Source organism: Scardinius erythrophthalmus (assembly GCF_964197995.2).
Source record: "Scardinius erythrophthalmus genome assembly, chromosome: 1".
NCBI classification, from domain to species: Eukaryota; Metazoa; Chordata; class Actinopteri; order Cypriniformes; family Leuciscidae; genus Scardinius; species Scardinius erythrophthalmus.
The window spans coordinates 45,812,349-45,833,932 of NC_138221.1; the positions used below are offsets into that span (position 1 = coordinate 45,812,349).

Genomic DNA, 21,584 nt, shown 5'->3' on the forward strand with positions numbered 1-21,584 from the left:
GTGTGTGTGTGTGTGTGTGTGTGTGTGTGTGTGTGTGTGTGTGTGTGTGTGTGTGTGTGTGTGTGTGTGTGTGTGTGTGTGTGTGTGTGTGTGTGTGTGTGTGTGTGTGTGTGTGTGTGTGTATGGTCGATTAACATACACTCGGCTCAGAGACAGACCCCCTGTGGCGCGTTTCTTCAGTCCGTGCCCTTTAGAATTGGTTCTTGTCTATAGGACATGACTGCTGCCCTTCCTTTTAATAATGGCACATGTCAAGAGGAAGAGGAGGCTTATATCTTGAAGAACAAAGCATGAAAGATGAGCAGATGTCTGCAGATGTTTCGTGCTCTGGGTTAAAATGAGATCTGACAATACAGTTCAAAGCACTGAGTGAAATGTCTGTTTTTTTTAAATGCCTTTGAACAAGATATCATCTAGTGTCCGTTGTATCTCCTCGTGTGTGTGTGTGTGTGTGTGTGTTTGGGTCTATTGAGGTATATTCTGACATTTTACACTGTCACTCATAGACTTCAACTTGTAGTAGGCATGTTTGTTTGAATAATTGCAGTAGATATATATGCATTCCTTATTACTATATGCATTACTATAATATAAGGAAATATATGCAATTCATATATTGCCTTGTGTCTGAATACACAGCTAATTTTAGATCGAGTTACAGTTAGTGTTATTAGTATTAGTAGGTATTATTTATATGCTATTATGTTTTTTTATTAATATCAATGAAGATTTGTTTTTAGTTTTCATTTTATTTTTCATTTTTTTAGTTTTCATTTTTTACATTTTTGTAATTTTGTTATGCTTATATATATACTTATTTTTTTTTTAAAAGATTTATTTTTGCCTTTTATGAGAGAGAGAGAGAGAGAGAGAGAGAGAGAGAGAGAGAGAGAGAGAGAGAGAGAGAGAGAGAGAGAGAGAGAGAGAGAGAGAGAGAGAGAGAGAGAGAGAGAGAGAGAGAGAGAGAGAGAGAGAGAGAGAGAGAGAGAGAGAGAGAGAGAGAGAGAGAGAGAGAGAGAGAGAGAGAGAGAGAGAGAGAGAGAGAGAGAGAGAGAGAGAGAGAGAGAGAGAGAGAGAGAGAGAGAGAGAGAGAGAGAGAGAGAGAGAGAGAGAGAGAGAGAGAGAGAGAGAGAGAGAGAGAGAGAATGAATGAGGAAAGGTCCACGACCCGAACTCGGGTCACCCGAAGCACAACGGCACACTTGCCCATGAGGCTATTGGCGCTGACAATTTTTGTTATGCTATTTAATGCTTTTGTCATTTTCATTCGTTTTTTATTGCTATTTTATTTTCAGTTTGTCATTTTAGTGCTTCAACCCATTTCAGTTCGTTCTAATTTTCATTTAGTTTAAGTTTTTCAACTAATATTTACATTTTATTCTGGTAACACTTTACAATAAGGTTAATTAGTTAACATTTGTTAATGTATTAACTAACTGTTAGGAGTGCTGGGATGAAAAAGTGACCCAAGAGCAGATTAAGCAGTTCACTCAATTTATTGTCCAGAATGCAAAGAAAAAACAAAACACAAATATAATTTGCAGCCGAGCCACCGAGCAAAGGGCAAGGCAGAGGCGAAATCCAAGGGGCAGGCAGGAGAAAAGTCAGAAGTCAGTTCAGCGAGGGAACAATCCCAAGGGAGAGACGATATGGAGAAACGGGCCCAGGAGGAGTCAAAACTAGAGGGAGAACCACATCCCCAGGGTAGAGCCAAGGCAATAATCCAAAACAAGAGCAGAAAATCAAATCCAGGTGAGTGAGCCGAAACTGGACTGAGTACAGGCACTGGTCAAATCAGATGGGGAAAAAAACAAGATTAAATAAACAGACAAGGCATGTAAACTGGGCAAGACTAGGGCAAGACTAGAACAAGACTGTTTTAAGACAGTATTGAAACGGACCATAACCAAGACACACTGCAAGAGAAGCAAAGAAAGAGAGAAGCATAAGTAGTGGAGAAAATCAATGCAAAATGGGAGACAGGTGTGTGTGTGTAAGGAGAACTGATTAGAATGAGGTGCAGCTGTGATGGCAGAGTGAGAGAAACTGACAACCAAGTCACAAAACAAACACAACAGAAAGGCTGATGATCAAACCAGAGTCCTGACACTAACATGAACTAACAATGAGCAATACATTTGTTACAGTATTAATACATTTTTGTCAATGTTAGTTAAAAAAATACAGTCATTCATTGTTTGTTCATGTTAGTTTAGTGCATTAACTAATGTTAACAAATACAACTTTTGATTTTAATAACGTATTAGTAGATGTTGAAATTAAAGGGATAGTTCACTTTGAAATAAAATTTTGGTATGTTTTAGCTTACCTCAAGGGCATCCAAGATGTAGGTGTCTTTTTTTCAGCAGTAGTTTCAATTTTGATATTTTTAGGTCAAACCGTTCTTGTCTGTCAGTCATTTAATGCAGGTCTGTGGTCACGGTCTCAAAGAGCATGCGCAGAGTCCAAATTAAAACAATTCCCCATCGTCCAAATGAAACAATTCCCCATCGTAAGTACACATTGATGGCCTAAGACACGAAACGAGCGGCTTGTGTGAGAAAACGAACAGTATTTATATTGTTTTTACCTCTTATACACAGCCATGTCCAAGTGATCTGAGGGCGCGCGCGCATCCTGGTGTGTGACGTGTACGCAGACTGGTGCATAGATATATACACTAGATGTCGCCTTAAAGACATTCGTTCCAATGAACTGCCGTAGACAAGGCGTCATCTAGTGTATATATCTATGCACCAGTCTGCGTACACGTCACACACCAGGATGCGCGCGCGCCCTCAGATCACTTGGACATGGCTGTGTATAAGAGGTAAAAACAATATAAATACTGTTCGTTTTCTCAAACAAACCACTCGTTTCGTGTCTTAGGCCATCAATGTGTACTTACGATGGGGAATTGTTTAATTTGGACTCTGTGCATGCTCTTTGAGGTGGTGACCACAGACCTGCATTATATGACTGACAAACAAGAGCGGTTTGACCTAAAAATATCAAAATTGAAACTACTGCGGAAACAAAGACACCTACATCTTGGATGCCCTTGAGGTAAGCTGAAACATACCAAAATTTAATTTCAAAGTGAACTATCCCTTTAATATCAACTAAGATTAAAGGGTTAGTTCACCCAAAAATGAAAATTAGCCCATGATTTACTCACCCTGAAGCCATCCTAGGTATATATGACATTCTTCTTTCAGACGAATACAATCGGAGTTATATAAAAAAATGTCCTGGCTCTACCAAGCTTTATAATGGGAGTGCATGGCTGAAGAAAATTTGATAAAAAATACTTCACACGGCTCCGGGGGTTAATAAAGGTCTTCTGAAGCGAAGCCATGGGTTTTTGTAAGAAAAATGCCCATATTTATAACTTTATAATCTAAAATAACTAGCTTCCGACAGACGACCGTACGCATACTGTGCAAGTCGACTTGCGATTCACAACCGGTGTTTTGTTTTGCTCTTTCCTCTGAGTTTCCGTGTTCGCCATTACGCTGTGCGTCGGGTCAGGGGTTAGTCTTCCACCGTAAATCGATTCGTACGGCCGTCTGTCGGAAGCTAGTGATTATAGTTTATTAAGTTTTAAATATGGGTATTTTCCTTACATAAATGCATGGCTTCACTTCAGAAGGCCTTTATTAACCCCCTGGAGCCATATGGATTACTTTAATAATGGATGCATGTACTTTTTTGGTCTTCAAATTTTCTCCAGCCATTCACTCTCATTATAAAGCTTGGAAGAGCCAGGACATTTTTTAATATAACTCTGATTGTATTCGTCTGAAAGAAGAATGTCATATACACCTAGGATGGCTTCAGGGTGAGTAAATCATGGGCTAATTTTTATTTTGGTCTATCTATCGCTTTAATACTTTCTACTATTGCTTCAATAAATGCTGAAAAAGTATTGTTCATTCTTAGTTCATGTTAACTAAGGTAGTTAATGTTAACTAATGAACCTTATTGTAAAGTGTTACCTTTATTTTATTTCAGATTTATTTCAATTAACAAAAAGTAGTTATGAATGTTGTAGTTATGAAATCTGCCAGCAAAACTGTCGGCGATACTAACCTAGACCCTTTGCATCAATGGAATTTCAATTAAAGATACTCCATGACATCCTCTGAACATCTCTCCTTTTCTTCCCAGGTACTGTCACTCGGGGCAGATGTGCTTCCCGAGTACAAGCTTCAAGCTCCACGCATCCACAAGTGGACAATCCTCCACTACAGCCCGTTCAAAGCAGTATGGGACTGGATCATCCTACTCTTGGTGCTCTACACGGCCGTCTTCACGCCCTACTCGGCTGCCTTTCTCCTCAACGAGCAGGAGGACGAGAGGAGGCGCACCTGCGGCTACACCTGCAACCCCCTCAACGTAGTGGACCTGGTGGTGGATGTCATGTTCATTATCGACATCCTCATCAATTTCAGGACCACTTATGTCAATCACAACGACGAGGTTGTCAGCAATCCCGTTCGCATCGCTCAGCATTACTTCAAGGGCTGGTTCCTCATAGACATTGTGGCTGCGGTTCCCTTCGACCTGCTCATTTTCAGATCAGGTTCAGATGAGGTGAGGATTGTGATGTGCTAACTAGGTGGTAAATGAATATATGCATATAATACGGTATATGATATTTCAGATGTACAGCTAGAACAGAACGTACAATTGTTAAGCATTCTACCTTTAGAAGAACAACTCAGACTAATCAATGAATCATCTAGAACAGGGGTGCCCAATCCTGCTCCTGGCGATCGACTGTCCTGCACAGTTCATCTCCAACCCTAATCAAACACACCTGAAGCAACCAATTAAGGTCTTCAGAGCACGTCAGGATCACTTGAAAATTAAAGGCAGGTGTGTTTGATTAGGGTTGGAGATGAACTGTGCAGGAAAGTCGATCGCCAGGAGCAGGATTGGGCACCCCTGATCTAGAATATTGATCGCAGTGTAATAATGTTGATTGTGTTTGGTATGCTGAATGATTTATTCGCATGTAGATTCTGCCATATTGAGGAAGGTCACCTTCACAGTATGATGAAACAGCAGCCATTTTAATAATTCTTATTTTCATATGTTAATAATTCATACTTATTGCTTACTTCTTTCAGTAACAGAGAGAAGTAACTTTGAAAACCAGAGTCTGATTATAGTGATTAATTTTTTTATGTAAGTATGGATTTGCATATAAACACACTGGAAGCATTTATGCGTTTTTAGATTTATGTTTAAACTCACATTGACTACATTGTTCTTGAAAATGACGATCTTTTAAGTGCTTAGCAGCTCTCAAAGGGATATTCGTTCATTATTTCCTCACCCCCTTAATTAAAAGGCTACATAAGCCATATGATAGATTTGTATGAGGAACAGACCAAAATGTAGGTCTCAAATCCTGATATCAGCCCTAGTCAAGAGTTCATGAGAGTAGTAGTAATGTCCAATATGAGAATGAATCATTCTTTTGAGTCAGATCTTTTTTAAAGAATCGTTTGATCCAGTTCATAAATCTGGCCTGAATGACTTGTTCAAATCACTGACTGCAAAACACTGCAGTTCACAGTTCAGTGGAGAAAATGTTATTTGTGAATAATGATTTTTTCCTCACATAAAGTTATCCAATCAATTCAGAAGTCTTTGGTAGTCTTACGGTGCTTTTTGGAAAACTTGACGGCTCAAGTCCTTTCATTACATGTACAGAAGTGGCTAGGACTTCTTCAGAGATTCCACTTATGTGTGCCATAGAAGAAAGAAGGTCATAAAAACCATTCCGCCACAACCATGCAGACAAATTAAATATAAGAGTGATTGTTATGAAATGCACACTAATCCTCTCAAACTCCTCATTCCAGCCTCAAACCACCACTCTGATTGGCCTTCTAAAGACTGCACGGCTGCTGAGATTGGTGCGAGTAGCGAGGAAACTGGACCGTTACTCTGAGTATGGCGCAGCAGTTCTCTTCCTCCTCATGTGCACCTTCGCCCTCATCGCCCACTGGCTGGCATGCATCTGGTACGCCATTGGCAATGTGGAGCGCACCAGCTCTGCCCGTATCGGAGGCATGAAGATCGGCTGGCTGGACAACCTGGCCGACCAGATTGGCAAGCGCTACAATGACAGTGACTCCTTCTCCGGCCCCTCCATCAAGGATAAATATGTAACTGCACTGTACTTCACTTTCAGTAGTTTGACCAGTGTGGGATTCGGAAACGTCTCTCCTAACACCAACCCTGAGAAGATTTTCTCCATTTGTGTCATGCTCATTGGCTGTAAGTGCACTCATTATCTATATTAGACATGATAACTAAGTCTTCAAATCTTAAACATTATTATACACTACCATTTAAAAGTTTGTGGTCAGTAAGTATATAATAATACTTTATTCAGCAGAGACACATTAATTAGATTTTTTTTTAAATTACAGTGAAGACATTTATAAAGTCACAAAATATTTCTATTTCAAATAAATAGTGTTCTTTTGGACTTTCTATTCATCAAAGAATCCTGAAATAAATGAATAAGGGTTTCCACAAAAATATTAAGCTGCACAACTGTTTTCAACATTAATAATTAGAAATGTTTTTACTGTATTTTGATCAAATAAATGCCTTGGTGAGCATAAGAGACTTCATTCAAAAATTACCCTAAACTTGAAACGGTAGTGTGTATATAATATAAAAAAATAAATAAATAAAAATATTGTTTGTACCATTCTCTTTGCTGATGATCTGTCTTTGATCTTCTTCCTTTCCAGCCCTGATGTATGCCAGTATCTTTGGCAATGTGTCTGCTATAATTCAGAGGTTGTATTCAGGCACAGCTCGCTACCACACTCAGATGCTACGAGTGAAAGAGTTCATCAGGTTCCATCAGATCCCAGGAGGCCTTCGGCAACGACTGGAGGAATATTTCCAGCACGCCTGGTCCTATACTAATGGCATCGACATGAACGCTGTGAGTTAAACCCACATGCCCTGCAATTCAACCTGCAGCATTACAGTACATACAATTACTTATATACACCCTCCACAGTGTTCAAAGTATAGTGAGGGGGCTTCCAGGCCCCCCAACTGTATGTTATAAAGCTCCTCCATAGGATAAAAAGTTTTAATTTTATGCTTTGTACTTGATATGCTACTTTTTAAACTCCTGGTCAGTTTCTGGGGTCGAATTTTATTTATTTTTTAATTGTTTTAATAATAATGTGAAATTTCTTCAATATTGCTTTTCTCCCAGGTGTTAAAGGGTTTTCCGGAGTGTCTGCAAGCTGACATCTGTCTGCATCTGAACCGCAGTCTGCTGCAGAACTGTAAGGCATTCCGGGGGGCGAGCAAAGGTTGTCTTCGGGCTCTGGCCATGCGTTTTAAGACCACCCATGCCCCACCTGGAGACACTCTGGTGCACAGTGGAGACGTGTTGACTGCACTATATTTCATCTCCCGCGGCTCCATAGAGATCCTCAGAGAGGATGTGGTGGTGGCCATTTTAGGTTGGAATTCTGTCTAATTCTGTCTTTATCTTTTGCTTAAAAGCTCACTTTATTGCTCACTTCAGCTTGAAAAATAAAGTTTAATTGCTGCCTTAACAACTTTAGTAAACCACATTTATATTTTCAGTTTTGCACAGAAAGTTGATGTAACTGGATCTTATCTGCTTATTTTTATATATTTTGTTTTAAAGAAGTATCTTATGCTCACCAAACGTTTATTTGATCATAAATACAGTAAAACACTACTATTGTGAAATATTATTACAATTATATTGTGTCAGCAGTGTAGGGTCCCAACATACAATACGTTGAGGATCCGCAAGGTTAAGGATCCAAATCAAGTATTTTATTAAAAGGCAATCCAAAGGCGTAATCCAATAAAGGTCAAAAGTCAAAGTCAAAACCATAAACATGAAAAACAGAGCGCTCACGAAATTCTGTGGTGACACAAACAAGACTTAGCCAAGAGTGACTTACACCGCTTGTAACTAAAAACGGAAGACTTTTTTATGCGTTTTGGCTGTTCATTTGTTTTTTTTGGAAATTAAAGGATACAGATATTAACGGTAAGAAATAAGGGGGGCATACGGACATCATGATTCATCACAAGTAGTTTATAAGAATTACACAAATCAACACAGTATAACATTTTGTCATCATGAGAAATTAAAGGTTCTTTACAACAGACTCAAGGATGATAGATGTTTTCAAAGCATTTGTGGCATTTTCTTCAAGGAAGTAAAAAGGGACTACAGTGAATGGTTCTGGCTTTGTGAAGATGAAATTTACCCAGAAGACAAAGTAATAATACAGTATAATCAAGATTAACATCCTTAGAAAGAAAATTGGACAAAAAAAAGATAATTATGTAATTTGTGTCTATAGGCTTGTGCGTTCGGGAGAAAAATGCATGTGTGCGCGTAGTCTTTCTTTACAAAGTGACATCGCCAACTACTTGTCCGACACGCGCATATACAGCATTTTCACTGATTTGGTTGGACGGGGATCGTTTTGATAAAGCTGTCATCTGTATAAAAAAAAAACTTTTCCGTTTTTAGCACACCATTGTCGTGTAAACGTACCCTGAATGAACCAGGCTTATATAGGGACTGACAATGTAATGAGAAACAGCTGAGAACAATCAGGGATGATGAGACCGGGCAGTGAATTCTGGGAAATGTAGTCCATGAAGTGGTGCCAATGGACTAGTGAGGAGTGCCCTCTGATGGAGATCAAGGGCACTCCAGCTGGTGGATGTGACACCTACAGTATTTGGCACCCAATTGTGATTGTTCTTCTTTCTCTATTTCTATTCTCCTAATTATTCCAACCTCCTGCCTCTCGTCCTGTTTTCACTGTAGGTAAGAATGATATTTTTGGGGAGCCCATCAGTCTATACGCCAGGCCAGGGAAATCAAGTGCAGACGTGAGGGCTCTGACGTACTGTGATCTGCACAAGATCCTGAGAGACGACCTGCTGGAAGTGTTGGACATGTACCCCGATTTCTCAGACAACTTCTGGAGCAACCTGGAAATCACATTCAACCTTCGAGATGTAAGCCACTCAAACGCACAATACATTGGATGATAGCAAGTCTTTATTCATGTTTCTGTACGTGTTCTGTAATTATGTGAGTTACTGAAGCTTGTGTGTATCAGGCAGACAGAATCATGCATCAAACCCCAAGCGAGGACTCAGACTGTGGGTACCGTCGGCCCAGACATCGGAGGAACCACCTACAGCGAAATCGGCCTGGTAATGGTGCCTATCTAGTCTACGAGGGCCACAACAATTATTTTGCTGCATTACTATACTATTTTGATCTTTCTCTTCTCTCTTCCATCACCCAGATGGGATGGACCGAGATGGAATGGACACGTACCCAGTCCAGTCCTGTTCCCCTGTGGGTAACCATCGGGGGGCGATACCGCTCCCACACTGGGATGAGTTATGCAGCAATGCCAGTGCTGCTTCCCTGTCCAGTGAGGAGGACATGAAGCCCCTGGTGTCTGACCGAGAGGAGATATACTCACCAGGGACAGAGATGCAGGAATACTCCCTTTCTGCAGTCAGCCATCGGCCCCCGGGCAACAGCACAGCTTCTGCCACAGGAGGAACACTGGGAGGGGCACATCCGTACACAGGTAGAAGGATGGGTGCTTCTTGAATCAGCACACTGAACAATATCATGAAAAATATGTGCCTGTGGTGACATATTATTATATAAAAATGTTATTACGTTGCTTCTTGTACATTTTGCGGCAGTTTCAAAGTGAAATTTCCAGTAAGTTTGATTAAAATTCAATTTTCTCCAGAATGGATAAAAGTGAAAGTGTCAACATTTTATTAAGCTGGTTCATGCATGTTCATGCACAGTAGTTCGGAAATAAAATGTCTGGTAAGTGCCGCTAAAAGGCTAAAGCTCGATTGCGAATGAAAATAATGTAGATAACTAAAAAGTTAGGTAGAAGCAATGAGCCTCTATTGAGCCTGTGTTGCACCGAGTTTCGAATCCAACTTAAATCATGTAGAGCAGGTGGAATTCATCTGATCATGTGATCCTATGAAGCGAATAAATAAAACAGATTTTACTCTTATTAGGCCACTGATATAACATTATTTTAAACAATTTTCAAAAGTACTATTCATTTATGAGAAAAATCATCAAATCATCAATATGCATGGATACGATCTAGAACATGCAAATACATTTAGAAAAACAAGTAATAAAAACTCGGTGAGTGTTTTAGCGCAATTTTCTCACCTCATGGGATCACAACACTAAGAGATAGTAAATCTTTTCCTGGATTTTTTTTGTGCGTTCCCGAGATTAGACCTTCCTTAACATAATGACGAAAACCCGAAGTCTCTAGGTGGTCTGGTCGAGGAGTAGATAGAAGTGCAAGATTGGTGCGCACAGACGCACAGAACAGAAATCATGAGTTAACAAGCGCAATTTTGTCCGGTGGAAAATTGCGCTAAAAATCATGCCACCTTTACCTTAGCCAGTGCAGTATGTATGTTTTGTACTTGGTCGAAGTATGCAAATTGGTATTTAGCTATTGTTTATTTTTTTCATCTGCAAATTTGTAACATTTTCTAATCATTTTGGTCTTCTCTGTCTTTAACTTGTCCATTATTCTGTCATTCTTCATCCATACAGCAGCTCCTCTGAATGTGTCGGGGTTATACAGCTATTTGCCCGACCGCAGGGCCAGTCAGTACTCAGAGAGTCAGAGACATTCCTCTGCAGTGCAGGCCTGCTACCACCATCACAGCCCCTGTGTTGAGGACAGACCGAACCAACTGCAAACCCGCCTGGAGCTGCTGCAGTCGCAACTCAACAGGTCCGACATCCAGAGAAAAAACAAGCTTTAAATGCAAAGTCTGCATTTGCCTTCAAACCTCTCTCTCACTCTCTCTCTCTAAAGACTGGAGACCAGGATGACAGCGGATATAAATGTGATCCTGCAGTTGCTGCAGAGGCAGATGGCACCTGTACCCCCCGCCTACAGCGCAGTTTCCCCAGAACCGCTGGCCCACCCCGCTCCCCCCACCAGCCTGTACAACACAGCAACACATACCACTATGCCCTCTTTACAGATCACTGACAGTACATCGCCTGGCAAGGTAGGTTGAGAGAGGGAGGGTGTGATATTTACACGTGGGTTTGTAAATCACACATTGCATAGATTAATCGCAGTTATTCTTAATGAGCAATGAAACAGTATAGCGCAGGAGGAAACGGTAAAAGGAGGAGGAAATGAAGCCCTCATATAAAAATTGAGGTGCTCCTAATTAACCCTCTTTTGAAAAAGTTTTTTGATGACCCCCAAATATGACAATCCTCTTTCAGACTTTGGTAATATAGCGACTGTAGCGAGATAGACTGATCTCTGTTGTTAGCTCTTTAATCACTGTAAGTGAGCATGTTGCACGACTGTATTGAACCCAACCTGTTTTCCACATTACACAGAGCCCTGACTTGGACAGCTTCAAAGAGAAGTCTCCAGACTCTTTGTCCAGTGGGATCCACCTAACAGTTGCCTCCAATGACACCATGTCCATGTCCCCAGAGACAGAGCTGGCTGTGCCCACAGGAGAGCCTCATCTACAGCCCCCGGGACTGCTGTGTAGAAGCCTGCGCTTCCCATCGCTCCCGGACAGTCTGGAGAATCCAAGCACACTGGAGGGATCACCAGAAATCCAGAGGCACATGTCCGATCCAGTCTTACCTGGAAGCTAGAGGCCAAAAACAGACCACTGTCTGTTCTAAGATGCATATATACCACATTTTCATGGTTTTCCTTTTTTTAATATGCTCAATATTGCACTTCCGCAATAAATGCATTCATGTTACTCATTAGTTACAAGGGCGTCCAGTAGAGAAAAAGTAGATTTCTCTGAATCTCTGAGGTGTTTTGTCTCATATCCCTTCTCATTAAGAGCAGGATTTATTTTCCTCTGATGCGAGAGTATTTGGTAACACCTCTCAACTTGTTATCGAATATGAAGAGAAGCACAGTCGGCATTAAAGACAAGATCAAAGAGTCAAAGAGAGATGCTACATTATGATCACTTGACACCATCATGTAATAATTGTACATTTTCTGTCTGGTTTGAGATTTGTCTTTACGTTCTAAACTTCATCCCGTCTTCTTGCGTCAGCTGTTATTTCGAGGCAGCAGCATCACTGAAACCAGGACAAATATGACACATATACCTGGGCTTTTTGAATTGCTTGTGTATACTGATATTGCAAATGTGCTTGACTTTCTTTTCAATGTATAGATTTTATAATTTTAAACTATTATATATATATATGTATATTATATATATATAGTGTGTGTGTGTGTGTGTGTGTGTGTGTGTGTGTAACCCAGATCTACTGTATTACCACATCAAATGACTTGAATGACTGGCACAAAATTAATCTTTGTATATTTGGATTCAGTAACCAAATGGGCATGAATTCAGGGTTATGAAATGATATTTCTGTCACAGAAGTGGTTATTTTAACTGCTGACGGGTGGTGTGACTGTGTGTGGATGTGTTTAGACTTGCGATGTGTGTCTGAGAATTTTCTCACAAATTCTTGACGTTCTGATTGGAAAGTGAAGGACTGCTTTTGTAAATCACGTTTTGAGATGAAATCAGTGGAGTTTATTTCACCTCTGCAATGTAAGCAGATGAATGTTTGTAAAATGACTAGAAACCTTTGTTGGACTGTGAAGGTTTCCAAAAGCACACAACTGTCATTATTCATATTTTTTTAGATTAAACGTTATTTATAAAGAAGTACTAATGTTGTACTGGGTTTAAGCTATCAGTATTCTTTGTCCTTATTTTCATTGGTCTGTTTTTCTTCATTTTCATTTTCACTAGAGATGCACTCATATTAAAATAGTCAAGCTTATAATTATTTTCAAGTTATAATCAGGGTTTTAGTCCTTTATGCAATATACCATTATAGTATTTATTGATATTGTCAGTTAGCTTCTATTTAAATTTTTAGTCTGTTTTAGTAATTTTTTTATCATTTTTTATGTAATATTTTTATTAGCTTTATTTTTGTTTTAGTTTTAGTACTTTAGCCTACTTTAATTTTTAGTACTTTTTAGTTTATGTTTTTCTTATAGTTGTTTAATTTTAGCTTTATTCCAATACAAAAAAAAAAAAAACATTTTTTATATAATTTTAGTTTTAAAGATAACACTGGTTACAAGCAATAGCTGGCTAATATTACATAATATTTATGTATGTATCCAACACACATTTACTATTTTATCTAATGCTACAAGTGAATTCAGGCATTACAACATAATGAACAGTATGAAAAATGGATATCCATTTATATATTTGCTAAAGATTACATTTGGGTATTTAAAAACTGAGCATTAGATGATTTTTATCAAGAAAATTTAATCAAAATATAAAAATAAAAGAAATGAGCATGCATGATTTAATATCTAACCAAAAAAAAACAAATCTGTAATATCCACCAACAATCAATATATTGAGCACCAAAATGTTAGCTGTCTGGCCATTACAATTGAATTACCACTGTAAGCTTTATAAAAGAACAAGAGTTTATTAAGTGAGTTTATTAATAGAAAAGCATTATGGCTGGACACAGAAAGAACTACTTACATATAAGCACTCCATCTAAGAGTGTGAGGTGAGGATGAAGATCCCACACAGCCTTGCAAACTCACTTTTGACTTCGGTCTTGACCGAAGAGTGGCGTTACTACTACATCATATTTGCATAACAACAGAACAATGCATAACATGAACAGACCAAATGACTCGCAATGCAAAACGATTCTTGAAAAGTGACACGTTTGTCCTACCTTGTACATAATATTTATATATGTATACAGTACATATTTCACTTCAAGCACAAGCATGCTGAAAGGGGACTTACTTATTTTGAAAACTAACATGGGAAAAACATAACAGGAGCTTTCTCACAAATACTGAGCAATAATGCATCTTTAAATGAAATAACATTTTGCTCAAGATATCCTCCACTCAAACACTGACGTCAACAATGCAACTAACCGCTATGTGAGTTATGAGCGTGTCTGAAGAACTATTATGAATGTTTTGCAGTGACGTCAAGCATTTTTTCCCATACTACGGTATTTAACAGTTTCCAAAGCTACAAAAAATAAACTAAAAATGGCACCTTCCTGAAATCTGAAGTTCAGAGGCTCTTTAAAACTGTATCAATCTTAATAAAAGGGTTGTTTTGGATGTCCATGTTGGCAAATTTTTACAATCCTAGCTTTTACCGGTCAAACTGAATAAACATGTATCTCTCCCAGCACAAATGGCCAAGCATCATAGTAATTACAGTTGTGTTTAAGATCCCATAATGAGGACTCTGGGACAGCAGGTAGGAAAACAGACCAATATAATGTGCAGAAACACAGATGCTCAATCACACCGTCTCATTCTTCCAGACAAAAGTTGTACACACACTGTTCAGACCGTTGTTCCCATAGGCCCGTTCATATCGTTTCCCGCTTGAAACCTCTAGACCTCAGGAACTTTAGAAAACAAGTCTCTGCTTTATTAAAGACCCTTTTCCAGCAATGCCCCCCACAGGAAGCACAGGGGCCCTTTAAGCTTCAGCTCTACACCCTCAGGATCTCCAGACAGTTGTTGTAGCAAATGGCGATCCAGTCAGGCTGAGTGGAGGCCCACTGTACGTTGTTGATCTCTCCCTCGGCCGTGTAGGCCAGGATGGGGTCCTCGATGGCCCGCGGCATCTGCTGGATGTCCCAAATCAAAGCCTGGTGATCGTCCGCTACAGTGGGATTTAAAAGAAAAGGGGGGCCAGGTAAAGAAGACTTATAATGAAACAGCACTGTCACGGCTGCCACAGTCTTAAGGCTGTTCACACCAAGGACAATAACTATAACGATTCAGTTCTAAAAATCATTCTAAATATAAAAAGAAAAGCAGAGTCCAAACCAGAACTATAACAGCATTGAGAAAAGATATGATGGAATCACTTTCAGAGCAATTTAGCCAAGCTTTATGAATGACAAAATTGACAGCCAATCAGAATCCATCCTGCTTTAAAGAGCTGGAGCATTTAAAGTTGCAGCTGACAAAACTGCAGCGCACGCTTAGAATAAACAACGATATCATCCGCCGGTGTGAACACTATTATATCGTTCTTGGTGTGATCAGGCCTTTATACTGACGCAACAAAAACATCTCAACAATAAGGATAACAGAACTGACACGTTCCCTATTCATGAACTACAAAGTATGAAGAAAAGGCTTTGCACTAGTAAACAATGTATTTTATTATTATTTGAACATTTGGTCCAAATAGTATACATACACATACACACACACATGCAGACACACACACTGTAGTATGTGTGTATGTGAACGGGCTGGTTTCTAACCTGCTGTACATATGTGGCAGGAGGAGTGTGGCGCCCATGCGATACCGTTCACACAGGCACGGTGATTATTGAGCCGAGCCACTGGCGTGCACGGCACACGCACGTCCAGAATCACCACCTGACAACAATACAACAGCAAAAAGTGAGGGACATGAGTAAAGATGAGGACAAACGTACTAATAAAGTCAAATGGACTAAAAGAGAGACCTCCATGCCATCCATGGCCATAGTAGCCAAGTAGTTGGGGTCCTGTTTGTTCCAGCACAGGCGCAGCAGCGGGTGGTGTTGAGGGTCCTCATAGATGATGGTGCTGTGCTCCAGGTGCCGCAGATCAAACATGCGCACGGATCCGTCGGCACCCACAGACGCAAACATATCCCGACCGCCACCCGCGCGGCTGAATGCGATGTCATACACCTTAAAGTCAATACAAATGCTTGATTTATACAAAGCCAGCAACAAAGTACGCAAAAGTAGAGTGATAGAAAATGGCCCGCCAGTTAAAAAATGAGAATCTGAAGTCCTTAAGGGCAAGATTTTACTCACCTCCTTGTCGTGTGCGATTAGCTGTGTTTTGACATGGCCTGACACCAGGTTGACCCTTCCCAGAACCTGTCCTGTCTCTAAACCCCAGATCGTGCAGGTGGTATCAATACTGGAGGTGCCTGAAAAAAAACAGAAAACACGCACATAGATGATGACAACCTGATAATCTTGAGAGGCAAACATAAAAAAATATATAAAACATTAAAAAAAATTCCTCCCAAACAACAGTGTTATTTAGTATTATTTATATACTATTGGCAGTTGGGTAACACTGTCGCCTCATAGCAAATGATAAATGATATAACCAACATACACTTTTCACATTCTTTTTGTCAGAAGAAAGCATCCCCACAACAGAGCTGCTGAGTCCGTAGCCATTTTCAAGAAACGGCTGAAGACGCATCTTTTTCGGCAACACTTGATCCATTAATACTAACACTTTATCTTCTATTCTATATCCATTATCTTTAAAAATAAATAAAAATAAAATGAAAATACATGTACTGCGTTAGATTAAACTGGGAAGGGTCATAGCACTTGCATATTGTTAGTTTAACTGCTTCTATTGTTCTCATTTGCAAGTCACTTTGGATAAAAGCGTCTCCTAAATGAATAAATGTAAAAATAAATCTAAACTTCTGAAAATGTACAGCAGTGTTTTACTCTAGCATAATAAGTGTCATTTTAACATCAGTGTAACCAAGGGGTTTAGGGTTTCAGGTAGGCCTACATTACGATTACATTAACACAAACTGAATAATCAAATGTAAAAATCTTCACTGTATGAATTAATGTACACTGATTCTTATTAAAGCTACAAACAAAAAGTTATTCAGTCAAGAGAAGTGAGTGTCTTTGTCTTTTGCTCATGACCCCAATTATTGCAAGCCGATGCGATATGCGTATCACAATATGTACATTTGCGATATTTTGATATATTGCGCAGCCCTAGTGTGGAGTTTGCATGTTCTCCCCGTGGTTACGTGGACTGGACATGACAAATTGGCCGTAGGTGTGAATGTGTGTGTGTGCGAGTCCCAAGCTATGTAATGGGTAGGGTTGGGGAAAAACTTGGCAACCGAACATATACTATAATGGTACCTATTAATAGTAATTTTATGTGCTTTTGTCATTTTTATTAGCTTTCTGTTAACTTTTATTATTACTTCCATTTAGCTTATAGTTTTAATAATTTTAGCACTTCAACTTAACTTATTTTAGTCAGTTACCAAGAGAACATTTATAAATGGAAATGATTTTTTATCAATTTAATCACAGCACAGCCAAACACACAGGCTGATTACATGTTCTCTTACCCAGAAGATTGGGGTCCACTTCATTCCAGTCAAAAGAGGTCAGAGGTGCGCAGAAATCAGAGTTCTTGTTATTATTCAGGAGACACTCCAGACGAGTCTCCGTGTCATTCACCTGACAAGATACAGACAGTTCACTTCATTTAAGTGTTTGTTTCTACAGTTTTGCTTCACAGTATTAAAGCTAGAGAGTCTTTAATCATTGACAGTTACATTTAAATCAAATTGACTTTCTTAATACACATTCCTGGTCTTATTGTGAACGATTCATCAGTGCATATTTATTTGAAATATGAGACATTTCACCAAGAAATCAATTACAGATGGATTCAATCAAGTCCTGACCAATCAAGCAAAATGGGTTGTGAACATCATTTCATGTTCACTTCAAATTCAATAATCGATCTTTAAATCATAAGACACTTCAGTGTCATATAAGTCAATGTGTAATGCAATTGACCCTTCGCTAAGCCACGCCCGAAAACCGCCACAGGCCAATCGTGGCTTAGCAACCGTAACTAGGCGCGGGAGGTCTGGCAAGCTTTCGAGTGAGGGAAACATGCCGAAGCGTTGTGCGTATGGATTGTGCAAATCTGATACCCGGTATCCTAAAAGTTTGGACGGGGTGGTGGATTTTGTTCCCTTCCCGAAACCTAAAATCCAAGGGGAGAAATACCGGGCGTCATCTTCATTTATATAGCGCTTTTATCAATGTAGATTGTTCCAAAGCAGCTTTACATTGATAATAGGAAATTAAAAGTAAAGTGCTTTGGCTTTACAACAGCTCGTGGAGCAAGCATTGTGATTAAAGGCAAGACGGAGGCTCACTGACATAACTTAACTTTACTTAAAAATATATTTCAGCATTTTGTTAATAGACGGCCAAACTAATAACGTTACCCCCAATCCGATCGCGACTCTCCCGGTAAAAGTAAAAGGTAATTAGTAAAAGGAGGGAACATCAGGGGGCTTGCCGGAGATCTCCAAGGAAAAGGTTGGTATGCTAACTTAATCAGTTCATAACAGTAAGTTAGTCACTAATGTGACCCACGACGTGTGAGCAGTAACGTTAGCCTGGCGCACTACAAATATAAGCGGGAGAATGTTATCATTGCAAAGTGGTCAGGCTAATGTCTTGTGTTTATTCCACATTACATATGGATAAGCTGTTTGATTTATAAATATTAGAATATTTTCAAATTTCACTTACCCTGCTGTGCATGCACAGAGCTGTTCCTCAATTTGTGTGTTTCCCATTTGAATGGTCAGCGTATGAGGCGGCTACTGCTTGCGCTGGGACCTAACGTTATGCTTTAGCTTCAATTTTGATGAAATTATTCTCTAATCGTTTGCATATTATGTCGTGGATATATCCCTCGAATGCATACTGCAGTCTTGCTCTCTCATATTTTTACCTGTTTGCCAAAAATGACTAATTATCTCCTTAGGAATGTCTGAAACCAGTGCACACATACTGTAATAGACGTGCCAGGCGCAAAAGCTTGACAGGCGTAGCAACAGTAACTAAGGAGGGCGGGGCTTAGCGAAGGGTCAATTTGCAACTTCTGTAATTTGAATTATTTCAGAGTGAAACAAAATTCAGCAAAAAACAGCTATTTGCCTATTGAACAAGTGATATAAGTGGAAAAGGAAAGTTGTATCAGAGGAACCGCATATAATTAAGTACATTTTAAAAAAAACTTTTTTGTTCACACTTTATATTAGGCGTCTTTAACTACTTGCATTATAAAAAAAAAATTGTTAGATACAATGTAGCCTACTTATTGTGTTCATATTGTATTGTAAAACACTTTTGCTGCTATTAAGGTGGGATACGGGTAAGGTTGGTGGTATGGGTAGATTTAAGGGTCAGTTAAGTTGTAAGGCAATGGTCAACAAATTACAAAATTAATTACAGCTGTAATTAAAATTGAGATATTTTTAAAATAAAAGTAAAATGTAAATTGTATGTACACAATTAGTGTGTTAATTTACATGATAGTACATAGTAGATAAAGCCACTTAATATAAAGTGGGACTACAATGTGTTGTGCATTGATGAATGTTCACAGTAAGACCCATGCATTACTATGCATTTTCATCAGATGTTGTCTTGAAGTGCAGTCAATCATTACTAAAGTCTGATTATGTGTAACAGAAGAGTGTCTGCATGGCGTACCCTCCATATGCGCAGATAGTCTCCGCTGGTGGCCAGCAGGTCTGGATAGACGCCCTTGGTGTCGGGGATCCACATGATCTTGGTGGTGGGGTACGGATGATCGAAAGTGTTCCTGCATACAAACTCTGAGCTCTCCTCCTCAAGACCCACCAGCTGGACCTGAACATCACAAAACACACAGCTGATGTCCACATCACATTGATTCATGATGCACGGGTTTCTGACAGCTGTCAAACCAGGACTCACAAACCAGATACAAATAACAGTTTGGTTAGTTATTTTAAAGCAATCAGGCAAAACACTTATGACTTATGTTCAGGGAATACGTTTGAGCTCTATGGAAGTCAAACATTCTGTTAATCCCGTTCAACTGCACCCATAGATCATGTTCAAGTACACTTCTCCATGATAGGATGTCAGCAGCCATAAGAACACAGAACAAAGTAGAGAGCGATCTGGGATCTCTTGGTTCACCTTGTTGTTGTATTCCTCAACGAAGCTGCCGAGCGCCAGCCTAAAGCGCTTGTCGGGTCTGACGCTCCAGTTCATGGCATAGACGGTCCATGGCGCCTCGTATTTGTAGATCTCTTTTCGTTTACCGTGTAACGACATGTTCCAACCCCTTGATCAGGTCGGCGAACAGCAGTGTTTAGAATTAGGTCTTTACGAAGAGCTAGATTTGCACCGATCTCGATCTCACCGAATATAGTCTCGGGTTTCTGCAGCGAGAGACAAAGAGAATGTCATAACAATCTCCCTCCGCAACGGCCGCGAAAACGAAGAGCCGCGCTCTCACTGCGACGACACAAAACCTAATCAACCTTAATCAAACACACAGATTACCACCCAATATTCAAGATTGTGTGTAGCTAAAGACCCATGTTTTTGCTGTGTCCCAACGGTTTTAATTCTAACTTTAGAAAGCCCTAAATAGGCCCGACCTCTCAACGGCGCATTTGCTCTGAGGATGTGCGTGTTTCAAAATAAAAGTCCCTCATAGAAAATGGGGGCTGAGCGTTGGAGTTATTTATAGACTATGTTGCTAGTTGACAATTTTACTTTCACATCAAATAGGGCAGGTTTTTCTGAATTTTCAGCTGTCCCTTTTAGCCTTGAAAAGCAACAAAGTGTGGAATAGATATCTGGCTGTGGCCCAAGAGATAGATTAAAAATAGTTTAAAAGCCCCCCACAAAAGAACAATATTTAAAATCCTAAATATAAAAAAGAAATAAAAAAGAAATAACGGATTCCATTCCAAGAAACAGTAAAACAATGGTCAATAACAATTATGGATGCCAAATATTAAACATAAAATACAAAATAAATCTAGTCAAACCTATCTAGTTCAAAACGCAAATATCGATTTTTTTTCAATAATAATTAATATTATTTCTTAGGATTATCTGATTATGCATATTTAGGGTTAATCATTTATCAGAGCATTAAACAGAGTATTTTTCCATTAAACAATATCAGTTTACAAACTCAATTATGGAACAATAATATGCATATAAAAAACATACACAAGTAACGTAATTAAATCTCCATTCATATCTATAATTTTAATGCTTAAACAGTTTAATGTGTATAAAAGAAACAATAGCATATTCAATACAATAAACAAAAGCATAATCTTCAGACATTTAAGGGGGGTTGCAAGGAGAAAAAATTTAAGCATGTACACAATTTTAGAAGGAAAGAGTTACATTAAGTATTTTATGGATGATAAACATTTACATTCATATTTAAAACCAGATAAAGAGGGTTTACGGTTATTCCGGTTGCTTTTATATGATATTTACCCATAGTAATAATAATGTTTAACATAAATTACATCTTTTTTGAGAGACCATCGTCTACATAAACCAAAACATGAAATACATGAATAGCTAAATTTAATAATAAATACATTTGTAAATAAATTTATTTACAGGATCTTTATAGCCAGCTATAAATATCCTGTCAGAACTGCAATGTGACCGGGGAAGAAAAAAATAAATGTTTAATGGTTATAGGCTCTAAGCAGAATCCACAAAAATCTACTTCAAAACGGAATTTTTTTCAGTAAAATTCATTAGAATCATTAATGATTCTAAACTGAAT

General features: G+C 39.0%; 2 protein-coding genes and 1 long non-coding RNA gene across 4 annotated transcripts in view; 1 reads left to right on the forward strand and 2 right to left on the reverse strand.

Annotated features, from left to right (window-relative positions):
• kcnh6a (potassium voltage-gated channel, subfamily H (eag-related), member 6a) overlaps positions 1 to 11,870 on the forward strand; it is a 42,038-nt gene extending 30,168 nt beyond the window's left edge. The window contains exons 7-16 of the mRNA XM_081378886.1: positions 4,171 to 4,596; positions 5,877 to 6,294; positions 6,780 to 6,979; positions 7,262 to 7,514; positions 8,876 to 9,069; positions 9,174 to 9,270; positions 9,366 to 9,659; positions 10,679 to 10,862; positions 10,947 to 11,145; positions 11,492 to 11,870. Coding sequence (XP_081235012.1) covers positions 4,171 to 4,596; positions 5,877 to 6,294; positions 6,780 to 6,979; positions 7,262 to 7,514; positions 8,876 to 9,069; positions 9,174 to 9,270; positions 9,366 to 9,659; positions 10,679 to 10,862; positions 10,947 to 11,145; positions 11,492 to 11,761 — 2,535 coding nt within the window. The 3' untranslated portion in view covers positions 11,762 to 11,870. The remainder of the gene's footprint in view (positions 1 to 4,170; positions 4,597 to 5,876; positions 6,295 to 6,779; positions 6,980 to 7,261; positions 7,515 to 8,875; positions 9,070 to 9,173; positions 9,271 to 9,365; positions 9,660 to 10,678; positions 10,863 to 10,946; positions 11,146 to 11,491) is intronic.
• Positions 1,480 to 4,810, reverse strand: LOC308698659. The gene is made up of 3 exons (XR_014031091.1): positions 4,709 to 4,810; positions 4,093 to 4,617; positions 1,480 to 1,785 (listed from the first exon to the last, which is right to left on the reverse strand). It is a non-coding gene; the product is annotated as an uncharacterized lncRNA (long non-coding RNA).
• Positions 11,871 to 13,341: 1,471 nt separating the features above from the next.
• On the reverse strand, positions 13,342 to 20,476 carry dcaf7 (ddb1 and cul4 associated factor 7). Of its 2 annotated transcripts, none has more exons than XM_081370018.1 (7): positions 19,955 to 20,476; positions 19,481 to 19,639; positions 17,305 to 17,416; positions 15,989 to 16,107; positions 15,650 to 15,859; positions 15,443 to 15,560; positions 13,342 to 14,829 (listed from the first exon to the last, which is right to left on the reverse strand). In XM_081370018.1, exons 1-7 carry the CDS (start codon positions 20,090 to 20,092, stop codon positions 14,657 to 14,659), a joined length of 1,029 nt encoding a protein of 342 aa, XP_081226144.1. In that variant the 5' UTR covers positions 20,093 to 20,476; the 3' UTR covers positions 13,342 to 14,656. The 2 variants fall into 2 exon arrangements, with proteins under 2 accessions (XP_081226144.1, XP_081226143.1); XM_081370017.1 differs by having other exon boundaries at positions 13,432 to 14,832; positions 19,955 to 20,453.
• Between the last annotated feature and the right edge of the window lie 1,108 nt (positions 20,477 to 21,584).

Coding starts and splice junctions, on each gene's coding strand:
- dcaf7 (XM_081370017.1), bottom strand. CDS start 20,092: ATGTCGTTACACGGTAAACGAAAAGAGATCTACAAATACGAGGCGCCA. Junction 15,860..15,988: donor TAATCGCACACGACAAGGAG/GTGAGTAAAATC, acceptor ATTGACTTTAAG/GTGTATGACATCGCATTCAG. Junction 15,561..15,649: donor TGGCCATGGATGGCATGGAG/GTCTCTCTTTTA, acceptor TATTGTTGTCAG/GTGGTGATTCTGGACGTGCG.